The 19,057-nt window shown below is 54.9% G+C and overlaps 9 protein-coding genes across 9 annotated transcripts; 4 read left to right on the plus strand and 5 right to left on the minus strand.

Moving 5' to 3' along the window:
• Nucleotides 1–1,227: 1,227 nt before the first annotated feature.
• On the minus strand, nucleotides 1,228–2,496 carry LOC134429322 (scale keratin-like). Its single transcript, XM_063176457.1, is given in 4 exon segments — nucleotides 1,228–1,810; nucleotides 1,813–1,849; nucleotides 1,944–2,048; nucleotides 2,456–2,496. Coding segments are annotated over 4 exon segments (582 nt in total). The 3' UTR covers nucleotides 1,228–1,411.
• Nucleotides 2,497–2,872: 376 nt separating this feature from the next.
• On the plus strand, nucleotides 2,873–3,487 carry LOC134429323 (scale keratin-like). Its single transcript, XM_063176458.1, is given in 2 exon segments — nucleotides 2,873–2,911; nucleotides 2,914–3,487. Coding segments are annotated over 2 exon segments (435 nt in total). The 3' UTR covers nucleotides 3,310–3,487.
• A 1,283-nt stretch (nucleotides 3,488–4,770) lies between these two features.
• LOC134429324 (scale keratin-like) lies at nucleotides 4,771–5,397 on the minus strand. Its single transcript, XM_063176459.1, is given in 3 exon segments — nucleotides 4,771–5,169; nucleotides 5,172–5,208; nucleotides 5,303–5,397. Coding segments are annotated over 3 exon segments (531 nt in total).
• A 914-nt stretch (nucleotides 5,398–6,311) lies between these two features.
• Nucleotides 6,312–7,126, plus strand: LOC134429247 (scale keratin-like). The gene is made up of 2 exons (XM_063176367.1): nucleotides 6,312–6,325; nucleotides 6,420–7,126. Exon 2 carries the CDS (start codon nucleotides 6,462–6,464, stop codon nucleotides 6,852–6,854), a length of 393 nt encoding a protein of 130 aa, XP_063032437.1. The 5' UTR covers nucleotides 6,312–6,325; nucleotides 6,420–6,461; the 3' UTR covers nucleotides 6,855–7,126.
• Nucleotides 7,127–8,327: 1,201 nt separating this feature from the next.
• Nucleotides 8,328–8,767, minus strand: LOC134429325 (scale keratin-like). The gene is given in 2 exon segments (XM_063176460.1): nucleotides 8,328–8,726; nucleotides 8,729–8,767. Coding segments are annotated over 2 exon segments (438 nt in total).
• Nucleotides 8,768–9,779: 1,012 nt separating this feature from the next.
• Nucleotides 9,780–10,219, plus strand: LOC134429326 (scale keratin-like). Its single transcript, XM_063176461.1, is given in 2 exon segments — nucleotides 9,780–9,818; nucleotides 9,821–10,219. Coding segments are annotated over 2 exon segments (438 nt in total).
• Nucleotides 10,220–11,730: 1,511 nt separating this feature from the next.
• LOC134429200 (scale keratin-like) lies at nucleotides 11,731–12,158 on the minus strand. The gene has a single exon (XM_063176316.1). The coding sequence runs from the start codon at nucleotides 12,124–12,126 to the stop codon at nucleotides 11,731–11,733; it is 396 nt and encodes a 131-aa protein (XP_063032386.1). The 5' UTR covers nucleotides 12,127–12,158.
• A 1,025-nt stretch (nucleotides 12,159–13,183) lies between these two features.
• Nucleotides 13,184–13,624, plus strand: LOC134429327 (scale keratin-like). Its single transcript, XM_063176462.1, is given in 3 exon segments — nucleotides 13,184–13,222; nucleotides 13,225–13,554; nucleotides 13,556–13,624. Coding segments are annotated over 3 exon segments (438 nt in total).
• Nucleotides 13,625–16,330: 2,706 nt separating this feature from the next.
• Nucleotides 16,331–17,215, minus strand: LOC134429221 (scale keratin-like). The gene is made up of 2 exons (XM_063176340.1): nucleotides 17,182–17,215; nucleotides 16,331–17,124 (listed from the first exon to the last, which is right to left on the minus strand). Exons 1-2 carry the CDS (start codon nucleotides 17,213–17,215, stop codon nucleotides 16,679–16,681), a joined length of 480 nt encoding a protein of 159 aa, XP_063032410.1. The 3' UTR covers nucleotides 16,331–16,678.
• Nucleotides 17,216–19,057: the final 1,842 nt, after the last annotated feature.

Here is a 19,057-nt window from a genome sequence, read left to right on the forward strand (position 1 = left end):
CAGGATGGAAAAGCTGAGCTCTGCACAAGCTGCCCTTGCCTCCTGCAGCCCGTGACAACCGGCCTGGCTCCAGCCTGCCCATCCTCCCTCTCCCTATCTCTCCTGTCCTTTTTCATATAATAAAGTTTCCCTGCATCCAACTTCTGTCTCTTTGCCTCCTTTGCGATATACAGGACACGCTCGGGGATGAGAATATTCCAAGAGTGGGAGGGTAAATGGTATTTCTGGGATAGTCGGGGTCAATGGAAAATGGAAGACAAAGGAAAAGTAAAAGAGATGAGGGACATGGACAGAGGACAATAATGTTGTCAGGAAAATGATACCCGAATGGACAGTGAATCAAAAATAGCTACTGATGCGTTAAGGTTGGGTTAGGACAAGGAGGAGAAGGAGGAGAAAGAGTAGAAAGAGGAGAAGAAGGGGAAGGAAAAGAAGGGGAAGCGGAAGGAGGCGAAAGATGATGAGATGAAGGAGAGGAAGGAGGACAAGGAGGATAAGGAGAGGAAAGAGAATGCAAATAAGAAAGACAAGAGGAAGTAGAGGAAGGAGAAGAAGAAATAGAAGATGAGAAACAACGGTTTGGAGAAATATAAAAAAGGAAGACTAAGTCATATAAACTCATGGTGAAGGGGATGATGGCAAGGAAATTTCCTGTCCAGGGAAGAGTGACAGTGAAGTGTCTCTCTGATTTCTGTCCCACATCCTTTAGAAGAGCCATGGTGGCAGACAGGGCTTGGAACTCTGGTAGCATTTTACCGAGGTTGGCTCTCAGCTCCATGGCCAACCCCAGTATTGGCAACAAAGCTGCAGGTCCATGAGAGCTCGGGTCTTATGGACGGCAAGCCAGGGGATCTCTCTGTCTTTAGGTAGAGTGCTCAGAGCTCTTTGTCTTTGTCCTTGTCCTTCTCATCCTCCATCTCCTTCTCCTTCTCCTTTTTCTCCTCCTTTTCCTTACCCTTCTTCTCTGTCGCCAAACCTCACCAGTTCCCACAGCTATCCTTCATATGCTTCCATTTCCACTTTGATTTCATTTTCATCTCCACTTTAACCTCCAGTGTCCCATTCAATTCTGTATAACCTTCCCGTTTGTATTCCACATTCCATTCCCGCATCACCCATCGGTGATGCTCTCCTGGCATCACCAATAAATTCCTCTTCCACTCTTGGAAGTCTCCGATCCCCAGGGGTATATATGACTTCAGAAAAGGAGGCAAAGAAACAGGAGGATTTGAATGCAGGAAAACTTTATTGTGCCACGAAGGGCAGGAGAGGCAGGGAGAGGGAGGGTGGTCAGGCCAGAGGCAGGCCAGGTGTCACTCGCTGCAGGAGGCCAGGGCAGCTTGTGCAGAGCTCAAGTTGTCCAGGCTGGGCTGAGGCAGCCCGAGGGCCTTTGGGGCTGTTGCTGGTGGCTCTAGCAGGGCCCACAGGTGTCCCAGAGCTTCTTGCTGTAGCGGGGCAGGGCACAAGGGCTGCAGGCGGGAGCAGCGTAGGCTCTGCCAAAGGTGCAGAGGCCCCCCGAGGCCTGGGTGGCGCCGGCGCCATAGAGGCCGCCCAGCCCCAGGGAGCCGCCAAAGGCCGGTGCTCCAGAGGAGCCCACCACGGCCTGCTGGGGGAAGGAGCTGAGGATGGGGCCGGGGAAGGTGACCACCACGGGCGGGGGCTGGATGAAGGCAGACGAGTCGGGGCACTGGCGGGCACACAGCTCGTTGCAGCTCTCAGCGATGGGCTGGGGCACAGCCACACTGGTCCTGGGCACTGGGCACAGGTCAGCGCTGGTCCTGGGTGGGCACAGGTCGTAGCAGGACATCTTGGAGTGGGATGCGAGGGTGCTCTGCAAGAGAGGGCAGCCATGGCAAGAGAGCAGCCCAGGGCAGCAGCGCCTGAGCCACAAGGGCTGGGGCTGGAGCAGGGAGCCGCCAGCAGAAGCGCTGGCACACTTACCCTTGTTCCCAAGGAGGAGAAGGTGGCCAGGGCACTGCTTGCTCCACTCTGGCCCAGGCTGGGCTTTTATAGCAGCCCTGGCATTGCTCAGCTCCAGCCTGGCCAATCTGCACAGGGGACACTCCCTGCTGCTGCTGCTGCTGACACCAGGGCTGTGTGGCCCCTGCCCCTCCCTGAGTCAGCGTCCCCCAGGTGCCAGCCCAGCACATCCTGCTGTCCAAAGATCTTGTCCTTCCTGCCACTTCACATACTTGATAAGCACAATGGCACCAAGGAATGGCCTCCAGGAACATCTTTAATGGCACAACGGGGTGGGACAGGGCTGGAATCAGCCTGGGCCAGATGGACATCTCTGCTCTTTGCTCTATGAAGATCAGGCCTGACGGGAGAAACCTTTGAACTCAGCCATGTCGAACCTCAAGTGCTCCAAGGGCAAAGAGATGTGGTCTAGTTCTGCTGGGCTGTTTTGTGATGCACCCATGCCCTCCATATTAAAGGCTCCTGAAACTCCTACCCCTGATGCTCCAGCTCCTTACTGGTGTTCCTGGACCCCATTCCGGGGTGCCATCCCTCCTACTGAGTCCCTCACGTGTCAGGAAGGGCAAGATCACTTGGGCAGTGGGATGTGCTGGGCTGGCACCTGGGGGATGCTGACTCAGGGAGGGGCAGGGGCCGCACAACCCTGGTGTCAGCAGCAGCAGCAGCAGCAGCAGCAGGGAGTGTCCCCTGTGCAGATTGGCCAGGATGGAGCTGAGCAATGCCAGGGCTGCTATAAAAGCCCTGCCTGGGCCAGAGTGGAGCAAGCAGTGCCCTGGCCACCTTCTCCTCCTCAGGAACAAGGGTAAGTGTGCCAGCGCTTCTGCTGGTGGCTCCCTGCTCCCGCCCCGGCCCCTGTGGCACAGGCGCTGCTGCCCTGGGCTGCTCTCCTGCCATGGCTGCCCTCTCTTGCAGAGCACCCTCGCATCCCACTCCAAGATGTCCTGCTACGACCTGTGCCCACCCAGGACCAGCGCTGACCTGTGCCCACCCAGGACCAGTGTGGCTGTGCCCCAGCCCATCGCTGAGAGCTGCAACGATCTGTGCGCCCGCCAGTGCCCCGACTCGTCTGCCTTCATCCAGCCCCCGCCCGTGGTGGTCACCTTCCCCGGCCCCATCCTCAGCTCCTTCCCCCAGCAGGCCGTGGTGGGCTCCTCCGGAGCACCGGCCTTTGGCGGCTCCCTGGGGCTGGGCGGCCTCTATGGCGCCGGCGCCACCCAGGCCTCGGGGGGCCTCTGCACCTTTGGCAGAGCCTACGCTGCTCCCGCCTGCAGCCCTTGCGCCCTGCCCCGCTACAGCAAGAAGCTCTGGAGCACCTGCGGGCCCTGCTAGAGCCACCAGCAACAGCCCCAAAGGCCCTGGCACCGCCTCAGCTCAGTATGGAGAAATTGAGCTCTGCACAAGCTGCCCTGGCCTCCTGCAACCAGTGACACCTGGCCTGCCTCCGGCCTGACCACCCTTCTTCTCCCTGCCTCTTCTGCCCTTCTTGGCTCAATAAAGTTTTCCTGCATCCAATTCCTGTTTCTTTGCCTCCTTTGCCAAAACAAAGATATCTGTAGGCATGGAGGAGTACCTAGAGTGGGAAGGGAAATAGTGTTGGGGGATGGCCAGTGGCAATGCATAATGGAATGGAATGGGAAAGAGATGAGGGACAGGTACAGAGGACAATAATGTGGACAAGTAAATGAAACAAAAATGCACACTAAATCAAAACATAGAGAATGTTGGGAAAGGGCTGGGTTAGGAGACAGAGGGGAAAGAGTAGAAGGATGAGAAGCATGAGAAGCACAAGAAGGGCAAGGGGAAGGCGAAGTCGGAGGAAGAGAAGAGGAAGAGGAAGGAGGAGAAGGAGGATAAGAAGAGGAAAGAGAACCTGAAGAAGAAATACAAGAGGAAGTAGAAGAAGGAGAAGAGGAAAGAGAAGATGGGAAACAAGGATTTGAACAAATAAAAAGAAGATACACTAAGACATAGTAGGGGAAGGAGAAGAAGTTGATGACAAATAAATTTATCGTACACTGAAGACTAATGGGGAAGTCTCTCTGACTTCTGTCCCAGGTCCTTTAGCAGAGCCATTGCGGCACAGAGGAATTGGAGCTCTGGTAGCCTTTGCGCTGGAATGGGTCCAAACTACATTTCCAAGCCCACTCTTTGACAACACAACTGCACATGTGTAAGAGCCACTGGTCTCATGGCCAGCAAGTCAGGAGATCTGTCTTTCTTCAGGAGGAGTGCTTGGAGCACCTTCTCCTTGTGCTTGCGCTTGTCCTTGTACTTGGCCTTCTCTTTCTCCTCCTTTGACTTCTTCTCCTTCTCCTCCTCCCTCTATTTCTTGTACTGTGTCTTATTCTCCTTCGCTGGGTTCTCCCTCTCCTCACATCTCTGGTTCCCAAAGTTCTCCTTCGTATCCTTCCACTTCCATACTGATTTCAATTTCATCTCCACTGCAACCTCCGTGACCCACCGCATCTTCTGTTTAAGCTTCCCGTTCCTCTTAGATTTTCCATTCCCAGTGGCAATCCTAGCATCACCAATTCCCCTCCCACACTTGGAACAGCCCCAGTCCAAGGGACATTCATTACTCCAGAAAAGGAGGCAAAGAAACAGGAATTGGATGCAGGAAAATTTTATTGAGCCAAGAAGGGCAGGTGAGGCAGGGAGAGGGAGGATGGTCAGCCCCCAGGCAGGCTGGGTGTCATGGGCTGCAGGAGGCCACGGCAGCTTGTGCAGAGCTCAGCTTCTCCATGCTGGGCTGAGGCGGTGCCAGGGCCTTTGGGGCTGTTGCTGGTGGCTCTAGCAGGGCCCGCAGGTGTCCCAGAGCTTCTTGCTGTAGCGGGGCAGGGCACAAGGGCTGCAGGCGGGAGCAGCGTAGGCTCTGCCAAAGGTGCAGAGGCCCCCCGAGGCCTGGGTGGCGCAGGCGCCATAGAGGCCGCCCAGCCCCAGGGAGCCACCAAAGGCCGGTGCTCCAGAGGAGCCCACCACGGCCTGCTGGGGGAAGGAGCTGAGGATGGGGCCGGGGAAGGTGACCACCACGGGCGGGGGCTGGATGAAGGCAGACGAGTCAGGGCACTGGCGGGCGCACAGCTCGTTGCAGCTCTCAGCGATGGGCTGGGGCACAGCCACGCTGGTCCTGGGCACTGGGCAGAGGTCAGCGCTGGTCCTGGGTGGGCACAGGTCGTAGCAGGACATCTTGGAGTGGGATGCGAGGGTGCTCTGCAAGAGAGGGCAGCCATGGCAGGAGAGCAGCCCAGGGCAGCAGCGCCTGAGCCACAGGGGCCAGGGCTGGAGCAGGGAGCCGCCAGCAGAAGCGCTGGCACACTTACCCTTGTTCCCGAGGAGGAGAAGGTGGCCAGGGCACTGCTTGCTCCACTCTGGCTCAGGCTGGGCTTTTATAGCAGCCCTGGCATTGCTCTGCTCCATCCTGGCCAATCTGCACAGGGGACACTCCCTGCTGCTGCTGCTGCTGCTGCTGCTGACACCAGGGCTGTGTGGCCCCTGCCCCTCCCTGAGTCAGCATCCCCCAGGTGCCAGGACAGCACATGCCACTGCCCAAGCGATCTTGTCCTTCCTGCCACGTCGTTTCCTTGAGAGCTGAGATCGCACCCAGGGCTTCAGGAAAACTTAATGGTCTAAAGGGTGGGGCAGGGCTGGAATCAGCCTGGCCCAGATGGACATCTCTGCTCTTTGCTCTATGAAGATCAGGCCTGACAGGAGAAATTTGTAATCTCAGCATTGTGGAACCCCTTGGTACTGAATGCAAAAAAATGGGATCTGATTCTGGTGGGCTCCCCTGCGATAACCTGATCGATTCCATGGTGAAGACAGCTGAAATCCTGCCCCTGATGCTCCCGAGACGGCACAGATGGCACCCAGGAAAGGGCTCCAGGAACACTTTTAATGGCCCAAATAGGTGGGCCAGGGCTGTAATCAGCCTGAGCCAGATTGACATATCTGCTCTTTGCCCTATGAATATCAGACCTAACAGGAGAAGTCTTTGTTCCCAGTCTCATGGAAGACCCTGGGTAAATAGTACTAGAAGATGGGATGTGGGTGTTGCTGGAACCCATTCCTGGGTGCCATCCCTGCTATCAAGGATCTGACGTGGCAGGAAGGACAAGATCACTTGGGCAGCAGGATGTGCTGGGCTGGCACCTGGGGGACGCTGACTCAGAGAGGGGCAGGGGCCGCACAGCCCTGGTGTCAGCAGCAGCAGCAGCAGCAGCAGGGAGTGTCCCCTGTGCAGATTGGCCAGGATGGAACTGAGCAATGCCGGGGCTGCTATAAAAGCCCTGCCTGGGCCAGAGTGGAGCAAGCAGTGCCCTGGCCACCTTCTCCTCCTCGGGAACAAGGGTAAGTGTGCCAGCGCTTCTGCAGGCGACTCCCTGCTCCAGCCCCGGCCGATGTGGCTTGGGCGCTGCTGCCCTGGGCTGTTCTCCTGCCATGGCTGCCCTCTCTTGCAGAGCACCCTCGCATCCCACTCCAAGATGTCCTGCTACGACCTGTGCCCACCCAGGACCACCGCTGACCTGTGCCCACCCAGGACCAGCGTGGCTGTGCCCCAGCCCATTGCTGAGAGCTGCAACGAGCTGTGCGCCCGCCAGTGCCCCGACTCGTCTGCCTTCATCCAGCCCCCGCCCGTGGTGGTCACCTTCCCCGGCCCCATCCTCAGCTCCTTCCCCCAGCAGGCCGTGGTGGGCTCCTCCGGAGCACCGGCCTTTGGCGGCTCCCTGGGGCTGGGCGGCCTCTATGGCACCGGCGCCACCCAGGCCTCGGGGGGCCTCTGCACCTTTGGCAGAGCCTACGCTGCTCCCGCCTGCAGCCCTTGCGCCCTGCCCCGCTACAGCAAGAAGCTCTGGGACACCTGCGGGCCCTGCTAGGTCCAACACCCCAGCAGCCCCTAGACTGCCTCAGCCTCGCTCCTCCTCCTTGTGCACGTCACCTGCCCCTCTCCCCCTCCTTGCTCCTGACTGTGCCCACATTCCCAATTCCTGCATGATCCCTCCGGGCTCTTGCTCCTCTTGCCAGCAGCCCCTGCCGCAGCCCAGCCTGGAAGACCAGCTCCCAGGAAGCGTGTGGAGAGATCCACCCTGTGTCTAGTGTGTCTATCTCCCATCTGTTCTTTGCTCTACTTGAAATAAAACAATCCTGCATCCAACTGCAGCTTCTCTGTTGTTACTGTCAGGGTTCAGGGTAGAGGGCAGAACTTTTCTGGTCCGCCCATGGGCACGCCAAGCCCAGCCAAGGCAATCTCTCACTACCGTATTTGCCAGGCAGATCTGTCTTTGGGCAGATCCCTCAGCCCGGGCAGCTCTCAGCACACACAGCAGCAAAGCTCCAAGAACATTTCAGAAGTCCGTCAACTCCCGTTTGTAGAAGTTTAAGTCCATGGAACTTTATCTACTTCCAATCCATCGGTGGAAGAGCAGCATTTTTCTGAGTGACAGGGAGCCATGTAGACACAAAGACTGCCATGGTGCCCGCCCCTTGTTGTTTCGTGGCACTGGGGAGCAACTTGGGGCTGATATCAAATGAAGTGCCTACTGGTCCTTATGGCTTCTACTTTAAATTCCGTTGCGTTTTTGTCTTTGTCTTTGCCTTTGTCCTTGTCTTTGCCTTTGTCCTTGTCATTGTCTTTCTCTTGTCTTTGTCTTGGTCTTAGTCTTTGTCTTTGCCATTGTCTTTGTATTTATCATTGCAATTTTCTTTGTCATCGACTTTCTTTTTCTTGTTCTCTGTCTCTTTCTCCTTGTGTTTTTCTGTTTACAATTGTCTTTTGTATTTCTTTCTATGCTTATCTTTCAGTTTCTATTTCATTATTCTAACTGCTTCTAATCTTCTTATACATATATTTCCTTCTTGTTCTTGTCCATTTTCTCATGTCCATTTCCATCTCCGTCTTCTTCACTGTCTTCTTCCCTTTCACCACCTCCTAAGCTGAACCTTTCCCAACGGTCTCCATCTTCTGCTTCTAGGACAGCTTGAATTTCATTTCCATGCCCATATCAATATGCAATGTTCTATCCCCACTTCTGTTGAACATTCCCAGTCCCCTTTCATTTTCCATTCCCGTTGGCCATGCCAGCAGCATTATTTCCCCTACCAATGTAGGAAGGCTCCCATCCCCAGGGGGATGCATGACTCCAGAAAAGGAGGCAAAGAAACAGAAATTGGATGCGGGAAAATTTTATTGAGCCAAGAAGGGCAGGAGTGGCAGGGAGAGGGAGGGTGGGCAGGCCGGAGGCAGGCTGGGTGTCACGGGCTGCAGGAGGCCAGGGCAGCTTGTGCAGAGCTCAAGGTGTCCATGCTGGGCTGAGGCAGCGCCAGGGCCTTTGGGGCTGTGGCTGGTGGCTCTAGCAGGGCCCGCAGGTGTCCCAGAGCTTCTTGCTGTAGCGGGGCAGGGCACAAGGGCTGCAGGCGGGAGCAGCGTAGGCTCTGCCAAAGGTGCAGAGGCCCCCCGAGGCCTGGGTGGCGCCGGCGCCATAGAGGCCGCCCAGCCCCAGGGAGCCGCCAAAGGCCGGTGCTCCGGAGGAGCCCACCACGGCCTGCTGGGGGAAGGAGCTGAGGATGGGGCCGGGGAAGGTGACCACCACGGGTGGGGGCTGGATGAAGGCAGACGAGTCAGGGCACTGGCGGGCGCACAGCTCGTTGCAGCTCTCAGCGATGGGCTGGGGCACAGCCACGCTGGTCCTGGGCACTGGGCAGAGGTCAGCGCTGGTCCTGGGTGGGCACAGGTCGTAGCAGGACATCTTGGAGTGGGATGCGAGGGTGCTCTGCAAGAGAGGGCAGCCATGGCAGGAGAACAGCCCAGGGCAGCAGCGCCCAAGCCACAGGGTCGGGGCTGGAGCAGGGAGTCACCAGCAGAAGCGCTGGCACACCTACCCTTGTTCCTGAGGAGGAGAAGGTGGCCAGGGCACTGCTTGCTCCACTCTGGCCCAAGCTGGGCTTTTATAGCAGCCCTGGCATTGCTCAGTTCCATCCTGGCCAATCTGCACAGGGGACACTCCCTGCTGCTGCTGCTGCTGCTGCTGCTGACACCAGGGCTGTGCGGCCCCTACCCCTCCCTGAGTCAGCATCCCCCAGGTGCCAGCCCAGCACATGCCACTGCCCATGCAATCTTGTCCTTCCTGCCATGTCAGATCCTTGATAGCCGGGACGGCACTTAGGTTAGAGGGATACCTGTCTGGGACTGGAGTGTGTGGGTCAGGAATGGCAGAAGCTCACAAGATGGAGAACATCTCTTTATCACAGGAGATCCCAGCAGAACCACACGCCATCTTCCAGCAGTCATTACCCAGGGGCTTCCATGAGACTGAGAGCAAAGACTTCTCCTGCCAGGCCTGATCAGCTTAGGCCAAAGAGCAGAGATGTCCATCTGGGCCAGGCTGATTCCATACCGGCCCCACCCCTTTGGACCATTAAATATGATCCTGGAGCCCTTGGTGCCATCCTGGCTATCAAGGATCTGACGTGGCAGGAAGGACAAGATCACTTGGGCAGCGGGATGTGCTGGGCTGGCACTTGGGGGGATGCTGACTCAGGGAGGGGCAGGGGCCACACAGCCCTGGTGTCAGCAGCAGCAGCAGCAGGGAGTGTCCCCTGTGCAGATTGGCCAGGATGGAGCTGGCCAATCCCCATGGTTGCTATAAAAGCCCAGCCTGGGCCAGAGTGGAACAAGCAGTGCCCTGGCCACCTTCTCCTCCTCGGGAACAAGGGTAAGTGTGCCAGCACTTCTGCTGGTGGCTCCCTGCTCCAGCCCCGGCCCCTGTGGCTCAGGCGCTGCTGCCCTGGGCTGCTCTCCTGCCATGGCTGCCCTCTCTTGCAGAGCACCCTCGCATCCCACTCCAAGATGTCCTGCTACGACCTGTGCCCACCCAGGACCAGCGCTGAGCTGTGCCCAGTGCCCAGGACCAGCGTGGCTGTGCCCCAGCCCATCGCTGAGAGCTGCAACGAGCTGTGCGCCCGCCAGTGCCCCGACTCGTCTGCCTTCATCCAGCCCCCGCCTGTGGTGGTCACCTTCCCCGGCCCCATCCTCAGCTCCTTCCCCCAGCGGGCCGTGGTGGGCTCCTCCGGAGCACCGGCCTTTGGCGGCTCCCTGGGGCTGGGCGGCCTCTATGGCGCCGGCGCCACCCAGGCCTCGGGGGGCCTCTGCACCTTTGGCAGAGCCTACGCTGCTCCTGCCTGCAGCCCTTGTGCCCTGCCCCGCTACAGCAAGAAGCTCTGGGACACCTGCGGGTCCTGCTAGAGCCACCAGCAACAGCCCCAAAGGCCCTGGCACCACCTCAGCCCAGCCTGGACACCTTGAGCTCTGCACAAGCTGCCCTGGCCTTCTGCAGCGAGTGACACCCGGCCTGCCTCCTGCCTCACCACCCTTCTTCTCCCTGCCTCTCCTGCCATTCTTGGCACAATAAAGTTTTCCTGCATCCAATTCCTGTTTCTTTGCCTCCTTTACTGGAGTAATGAAGATCCCTTGGACTGGGGCTGTTCCAAGTGTGGGAGGGGAATTGGTGATGCTGGGGTCGCCAGTGGGAATGGAAAACCTAAGAGCACGGGAAGGTTAAACCGAAGATGCGGTGGGTCACGGAGGTTGAAGTGTAGATGAAATTGAAATCAGTATGGAAGTGGAAGGACGCGAAGGAGAATTTTGGGAGCCAGAGATCTTAGGAGAGAGAGAACTATGAGAAGGAGAATAAGACACGGGAAAAGAACTAGAGGGAGGAGTAGGAGGAGAAGGAGAAGAAGGAGAATGGGGAGGAAAAGATGAAGGAGAAGGAGAAGGTGAAGGAGAATGAGAAGGAGAAGCACAAGGACAAGGCATTCTGGGCATTCTGCCTCAAGACAGATAGATCCTCCAACTTGCTGGCCTTGGGACCAGGCGCTCTTACACACGTGCAGTTGTGTTGGCGAGTGGTGGGGTTGGTGACAGAGCTTGGAGCCATTCCAGGGCAAAGGCTACCAGAACACCTGCCCCTCTGTGCAACCATGGCTGTGCTAAAGGATCTGCCACTGAAGTCAAAGAGAGACTTCGCCATTACTCTTCCCTGCACATTAAATTTCGTTGTCATTGAATCCTTCTCCTTTCCCTGCTACATTTTACTCTTTCATCTTTATATTTGTCCAAATCCTGGTTTCCCGTCTTCTCTTTCTTCTTCTCTTTCTTCTACTTCCTCTTGTCTTTCTTCTTTTCATTCTCTTTCCTCTTCTTATCCTTCTTCTCCTCTTTCTTCTTCTTCCTCCCTCCATCCCACTTCACCTTCCCCTTCTCCTCCTTCTCCTCCTTCTCCTCCTTCTCCTCCTTCTCCTCCTTCTCCTCCTTCTCCTCCTTCTCCTCCTTCTCCTCCTTTTTCTAACCAAGCTTCTTCCCAACATTAGATACCTTTTGATTGTGACTCCATTTTAGTCCCATTTTCTTGCCCACATTGCTGTCCTCTCTCCCCATTCCTCATGTCCTTCACCTTCCCATTCAGTCTTCCATTGACCTGACAATCCCCAACAACATTTCCCCTCCCACTCTTGGAACTCCTCCTGTCCGAAGACTTACATGATTTAGGAAAGGAGGAAAAGAGACAGGAATTGGATGCAGGAAAACTTTATTGTACCAAGAAGGGCAGGAAAGGCAGGAAGGGGCATAGTGGGCAGGCCAGAGGAAGGCCGGGAGTCATGGGCTGCAGGAGGCCAGGGCAGCTTGTGCAGGGCTCAAGGTGTCCATGCTGGGCTGAGGCAGCGCCAGGGCCTTTGGGGCTGTGGCTGGTGGCTCTAGCAGGGCCCGCAGGTGTCCCAGAGCTTCTTGCTGTAGCGGGGCAGGGCACAAGGGCTGCAGGCGGGAGCAGCGTAGGCTCTGCCAAAGGTGCAGAGGCCCCCCGAGGCCTGGGTGGCGCCGGCGCCATAGAGGCCGCCCAGCCCCAGGGAGCCGCCAAAGGCCGGTGCTCCGGAGGAGCCCACCACGGCCTGCTGGGGGAAGGAGCTGAGGATGGGGCCGGGGAAGGTGACCACCACAGGTGGGGGCTGGATGAAGGCAGACGAGTCGGGGCACTGGCGGGTGCACAGCTCGTTGCAGCTCTCAGCGATGGGCTGGGGCACAGCCACGCTGGTCCTGGGCACTGGGCACAGCTCAGCGGTGGTCCTGGGTGGGCACAGGTCGTAGCAGGACATCTTGGAGTGGGATGCGAGGGTGCTCTGCAAGAGAGGGCAGCCATGGCAGGAGAGCAGCTCAGGACAGCAGTGTCTGAGCCACAGCGGCCAGGGCTGGAGCAGGGAGTCGCCAGCAGAAGTGCTGGCACACTTACCCTTGTTCCTGAGGAGGAGAAGGTGGCCAGGGCACTGCTTGCTCCACTCTGGCCCAGGCAGGGCTTTTATAGCAGCCCTGGCATTGCTCAGCTCCATCCTGGCCAATCTGCACAGGGGACACTCCCTGCTGCTGCTGCTGCTGCTGCTGCTGACACCAGGGCTGTGCGGCCCCTACCCCTCCCCGAGTCAGCATCCCCCAGGTGCCAGCCCAGCACATGCCACTGCCCATGCAATCTTGTCCTTCCTGCCATGTCAGATCCTTGATAGCCGGGACGGCACTTAGGTTAGAGGGACACCTGTCTGGGACTGGAGTGTGTGGGTCAGGAATGGCAGAAGCTCACAAGATGGAGAACATCTCTTTATCACAGGAGATCCCAGCAGAACCACACGCCATCTTCCAGCAGTCATTACCCAGGGGCTTCCATGAGACTGAGAGCAAAGACTTCTCCTGCCAGGCCTGATCAGCTTAGGCCAAAGAGCAGAGATGTCCATCTGGGCCAGGCTGATTCCATACCGGCCCCACCCCTTTGGACCATTAAATATGATCCTGGAGCCCTTGGTGCCATCCTGGCTATCAAGGATCTGACGTGGCAGGAAGGACAAGATCACTTGGGCAGCGGGATGTGCTGGGCTGGCACTTGGGGGGATGCTGACTCAGGGAGGGGCAGGGGCTGCACAGCCCTGGTGTCAGCAGCAGCAGCAGCAGGGAGTGTCCGCTGTGCAGATTGGCCAGGATGGAGCTGGCCAATCCCCATGGTTGCTATAAAAGCCCAGCCTGGGCCAGAGTGGAGCAAGCAGTGCCCTGGCCACCTTCTCCTCCTCGGGAACAAGGGTAAGTGTGCCAGCACTTCTGCTGGTGGCTCCCTGCTCCAGCCCCGGCCCCTGTGGCTCAGGCGCTGCTGCCCTGGGCTGTTCTCCTGCCATGGCTGCCCTCTCTTGCAGAGCACCCTCGCATCCCACTCCAAGATGTCCTGCTACGACCTGTGCCCACCCAGGACCAGCGCTGAGCTGTGCCCAGTGCCCAGGACCAGCGTGGCTGTGCCCCAGCCCATCGCTGAGAGCTGCAACGAGCTGTGCGCCCGCCAGTGCCCCGACTCGTCTGCCTTCATCCAGCCCCCGCCCGTGGTGGTCACCTTCCCCGGCCCCATCCTCAGCTCCTTCCCCCAGCAGGCCGTGGTGGGCTCCTCTGGAGCACCGGCCTTTGGCGGCTCCCTGGGGCTGGGCGGCCTCTATGGCGCCGGTGCCACCCAGGCCTCGGGGAGCCTCTGCACCTTTGGCAGAGCCTACGCTGCTCCCAGCCTGCAGCCCTTGCACCCTGCCCCGCTACAGCAAGAAGCTCTGGGACACCTGCGGGTCCTGCTAGAGCCACCAGCCACAGCCCCAAAGGCCCTGGCGCCGCCTCAGCCCAGCATGGACCCCTTGAGCTCTGCACAAGCTGCTCTGGCCTCCTGCAGCCCGTGACTCCCGGCCTTCCTCTGGCCTGCCCACTATGCCCCTTCCTGCCTTTCCTGCCCTTCTTGGTACAATAAAGTTTTCCTGCATCCAATTCCTGTCTCTCTGCATATTTTTCTGGATTTTTGTTCCCTCATCACCTTGAGGGTTTATTCTGATTCCTCCATTTTTCACCACGTGGCATCATACAGTTTCTTTCTCATTGAGAGTTCAGGTGATTTCTGCTTTGTTCGTATCACTTCATTTTCTACCCCTTGTTTTACTCAGGATTAATTCCAATCTATTTTCCTGGATTCATTCTGTCTGTCAGACAGGCAGGGGCATGTTTCCAGTGAAAGGGAAATTGGGTGTGCTCTTTCCCTTGGTTTTACAGCTTCTGCTTCTTTTACGATGACTCTTGGTACTTCATGTTTTCAGTGTATTCACTCCAGAGCATGTAAAGGTCACAGGGACCTCTGACACACTCATGGTCACAGCAGGAACTGATGTCTCCAGGCTTTGAGGGTACAAAATCCCAACGTGACCTTAGTTTGTCCTTCCTTGGAGGCGCCATCTGGTGCTGCAATTCTATTTATGCACTGTGATTAAATTATTTTAACCATTGAGAGGTCTGAGGCTCTGCTTGGAATATGGTCACTGAAACAAATGTTGTCTCAGATGGTTCCGCTGCATGAGATCTTCAGTGCCCTGGGCTGGTTAACAATATGGAGATCAGTCCTAGATTGGACTCAATGATGTTGTAGGAGTTTTCCTGGTTCCTGGGATGCTGAGGTGGCTCCTGGAAGGTGGCACAGGAAAGTTTCCTTGCCATTGCACCACCTCCTTTCCCCACAGTCAGCAGTTACCCAGCTCTGCCCTGTCCCATGATGGTCACTGTTACTGCTGCTCCCAGCAGTTCAGCCACCCCGTTTTTCCAGTCTGAAACTCTGATTCCCTCCTGCTCAGCGCCACTCAGCTTCCTGTTATCAAGGCTCCCAAAACATGTGCCAATGTCAGGAACGGAGATGAATAATTAGAGGTTTTTCGGGATCCTTGAGTAACGAATGGGGTGAACTCCCTCCACCCCGTAACTCCTGAGTAGACACTGAGAGAAAGGTCAGCCCTTTGCTGGGTTTTGCAATCAGACATGAGCTCACTCTGAGCATGCTTCCAGCCCAAATTAAAGCTGTGTAATCATTGCTCCCTAAGTGTTAATGGCTTTCTTCTGGGGCGTTATCTTGGGCTGAGCACTTGTCTGACACAACAGTTAATTAGGCTGCTCCCTGCCTGGCACGGCCAGGCTGAGAGGATCAGGTGAAATTTGGCAGTCACAGCTCAGGTGTTCAGCTGGGCTCATGATTTATACCCAAGCACCTCTTGGTGGCTGTGGGTGGAAGCAAAGATCAGAAGAGAAACAGAGAGAAAAGCATCGGCGTTTTGGAAAGTTGTTCCAGGAGCTGGATGAGAGGAAAGGAGACAGGGAGGATGAAGTAAGGAGAGAGAGGAGAACATGCCAGGGGAGAGATTTGGAGATGCAGCAGGGGATGTTCAGGTTGGACATGGAATTTCCTCCTGGAAAGGGAAGTCAGACCTTGGAAGGGGCTCAGGAAGTTTTGGAATTCTCATCCCTTGAGATGTCCAAGGAACTCCTGGATGTTGGGCTTGGTGACCAGGTGGGGATCCAGCTTGAATGATCTCAGAGGTCTTTTCCAACCTAAACAATTCTGTGGTTTTTTTAGTGAAAATATTCTCAAATAAGTGTTTTTTTACCCATAAAAATTAAGTTTTGTTTTGTGAAAATAAAAGCAGCATTCACAGGTACCATGGACTAATTTTGATTTCAATTTATTACTTACGGCCATCTGACAGATCCAGTCCAATACAAGAAAGAATATTGAAATTACCCGTAAAAAATAAGATTTGCTGTTCCTTGACATGGATCAAGATAATTTCTTTGAGAGAGTCCCAGTGAAGGAAGAGGTAAATCCTCTCTAATGCATCAGTCCATGTTCTTTTTGCCTCACCTGTTGACAGGTTGAGCCAAACCTTCCCCGAGGCAACTTTATCACGGCAGTGATTAACGAAAAAGAGAACGTAGTGCCTCATCTTTGCTCATCAGATACCTATCTCAAAAATTGTTTCCCTTTGTTCTCCTTCCTCCTATCATTCCTTTTCAGAACGTGCTTTGGCAGAACTTCAGGGGGTATTTTTTAGCTCTGTCTTTGAAGGCAGTTGGATGATTCCTAATACATTGCCTGGAAGATATAAAATCAAAAGGAATTCCAGCACTAAATTAACGACTTAAAAAAAACCTGTGGAATGTTCTGGGTTGGAAGGGCCACACGGGGATTGAGTCCAACTCCTGGCCCTGCACAGGCACCCCAGGAATCCCACCCTGTGCCTGAGACCACTGTCCTTGAGCTCTGGCAGCCTTGGGGACATGACTTTTCCCTATCCCAGCACCAAACTGGATGGAAATAGTTGGAATAACTACTGGAACTCTGACAACTGGAATAATCAGTGTGAGGCAGAGAGGACTCTCAGCTGCAAGTCTGACCTGAAGAATCTCAGTCTGGTTCTGACAGCGAGGAATCCCACTCTGGAAAACTTGAATTTTCAGAAAAAACAAAGACAGGTGTTGGATGCAGGATTTTTTATTGCAAGGGCAGGGAAGATGGCATTGGACAAGGACACCGGAGGCAAAGACAAGCAGGTTGTTCCTCACTAGAGCTGCTCCCTTAGCCTTGTGGCAGGAGGCAGCAGTTTCAGGGAGAAGCCAGCGGATGGTGGAGCCGCACATTTGGCCAGTGGTAGGGGCGGGGAAGAGGAGACCAAAAAATGGAAGGAGGAAACAAAAAGGAGAATTTCTAGAGGAGTTCTGTCTCCATGGTCTGAAGTGAAGTTCTGACACTCTGCCCCATCCTCAGGAGCTCAGGTGAGGATCCACTGGTGTTGTTTGCCGAGTTGAGGGATTTTTCCTTTGGGTTTAGCAGGAGCCGCAGCTGCCACGGCGGTAGCCGCCGAAGCGGGAGGACCGAGAGCCGCAGGAGCCAAAGGATCTCCCAAAGCCATACAGACCCCGGTAACCCAGGGAGGAGCCCCCACAGGAACCCAGACCCCCAAAGCCCAGCGAGGAGCCCCCATAGCCCCACAGACCCCCATAGCCCAGGGATCCGTAACCCCCATAGCCACCAAAGCCAAATCCCCCATAACCCCCAGAGCCAAATCCTCCATAGGCCCCGGAGGCCCCAGAGGCGGCGAGGACGGGAGCTCCAGCAGATCCCACCACAGAATCCTGAGGGAAGGAGCTGAGGATGGGGCCGGGGAAGGTGACCACCACGGCGGGAGGCTGGATCACGGTGGTGGAGTCGGGGCACTGACGGACACACGGATCGTTCCCGCTGTCAGCCAGGGGCTGGGGCCGGAGGACGCCGCCAGCACCGATGAGGCCGGAGCCACCAAAGAGGCCGGAGCCACCAATGAGGCCGGAGCCACCCATGGAGCACAGGTCATAGCAGGACATCTTGCAGGGGTGGAGGTTGATCTGCAAGAGTTGATTGGAGCAATTACAAGATGTTATTTACAAAGAGAAAAATACTCTGGAGCTGGCTGCTTTTCCCCAGGCAGGAGAGTTTTGAAGCGCTGGAATTTCCCCATGTCTCTTAAAGATGAAAATTGGATAAGAACAATTATTTGTTCTTAAATTGTAAGAACAAAAATGATTTGCTGGGGCACTTTGGTGAGTCAGGGGATCAACAAGGAGTGGGACTCTGCTCCAGGAGTAGAGTGTGTTGTTATTCAGGATTTCATGACTCCGGCTCCTCATTCCCACTGATCTCCTTTGTGCTGATCCTTGTCTAAAAAGGGATTATAACTCATTGTCTGTCCAGATTTGCTCAGTAGCTTCTTGGATGAGACCATTACAAGGGAATTGCAAAGATGGTTGTCCCAAATTTCCAAACATTGAATCAGGGCTTTGAGATCCCTTCAATGAGCTTAACACCCCAGAATTTTGATTTTGGGCCACAAACTCTTGAAAACTTCTCACACCAAAGCATTTGCCCTCATTGACTTGGAGAAATCCAGCACTCCACATTTCAGCTGTTTAAGTTCCCTCCAAGATCCCTTTTAATCCTAAATAAACCTAATACAGAGTGTTTTAAGCAGTTCTCAATTCTTCTCTTTGTCCTACTCCAAGCCAGTCTCTTGGGGTGTTCATGCCCATTTATCTTGAATTAAAATCATTTCACTTGTTTTGGAATAGAACAAGCTGCATCTAATGGCAGGTTTGCCTCTAAACTCAACATTTCCCTGTGAAACAGGAAGATTTAAACTTTCCAAATAATTTCCAGTTGCCCATTTAACCAAACAGAGGATAGGAAAAAACACTGAACCTTTCACATTATGGATACAACTGGTGTAAGCGACCCAACATCCAAGAGAATTTTCTAATAAGAAATTTTTGGTTTGGTTTGGAACAGAACTCCAGCCTCAAAAGCAGAGAGCAGCCTTCCATAAAGTTTTTGCAAGGTTTATCTCTTCACCTAAAATTTTGCCTATGAGTTCCCAATGGAAGAGAGCACCCCGGATGAATTGTAGAGCAAAGAGAGATTCCAAAAGCAGCAAAGAGCAATTCCAGAAGCGGCAAAGAGCAGCTCCAGACTTACCAAGTCGTTGAGAAGAATGAGTGAAGGGAAGATGTTTGGGAGAACCCCAAGTGGAGACGGCTTTTATACAGTTCAGACTTGCCTCAGGGCTCACAGGATCTCATTAGTTGACACAGAACATTTCTTTGTATTGATTGCTCCTCAAAGTGATGAAATTGCCACTCTTTGTGTTTATTCTTGATTTCAAATGGTGCCTTACGTCACGCGAGGTCCTTTGATCTGGAACGCTGATGGGTGGAATTGGTGCATCTTTCATCCTAAAACATGATTCATGAATTCGTGGCAGTTTTCTGGGGTGACACCATGTACTGAGCCATTTACATGCAAATATATTTGTCCTGTCTTATAAGACAATTATGCTCAGACATTTACAGAAATTATGAAACTCTTAGAATGGTTTGGGGACACAAATATCCAGAAAAGCCTTATGTTTTTTCCAACTCTTAAGCCACAGTTTAAACCTGAGTTCAGTTCTGAAGGGAGAGATATTTATGATTTTAAGGATTAGAGTGGAAAACTCAAAATAATCAGAGAGTACATTGAAATAGTAATCAAATTTATGTTTTATCTAGATGGTTCCAACTCTGGAAGTGTTCAAGGCTGGTTTGGATCAACCTGGGACAGTCAAAGCTGTCCCTGTCCATGACAGGGGTTGGAACAAGAGGGTCTTTGAGGTCCCTGCCAATTTTAAACCATTC

Source organism: Melospiza melodia, chromosome 25 (assembly GCF_035770615.1).
Source record: "Melospiza melodia melodia isolate bMelMel2 chromosome 25, bMelMel2.pri, whole genome shotgun sequence".
Taxonomy (NCBI): Eukaryota; Metazoa; Chordata; class Aves; order Passeriformes; family Passerellidae; genus Melospiza; species Melospiza melodia.

Excerpts from the sequence above, each read along its gene's own strand:
- LOC134429247 (XM_063176367.1), top strand. The coding sequence starts at position 6,462 with ATGTCCTGCTACGACCTGTGCCCACCCAGGACCACCGCTGACCTGTGC.
- LOC134429221 (XM_063176340.1), bottom strand. The coding sequence starts at position 17,215 with ATGTCCTGCTATGACCTGTGCTCCATGGGTGGCT. Across the intron at positions 17,125-17,181 it reads CCTGTGCTCCATGGGTGGCT|GCGTCCTCCGGCCCCAGCCC; the intron begins CCGGCCTCATTG and ends TCGGTGCTGGCG.
- LOC134429200 (XM_063176316.1), bottom strand. The coding sequence starts at position 12,126 with ATGTCCTGCTACGACCTGTGCCCACCCAGGACCACCGCTGAGCTGTGC.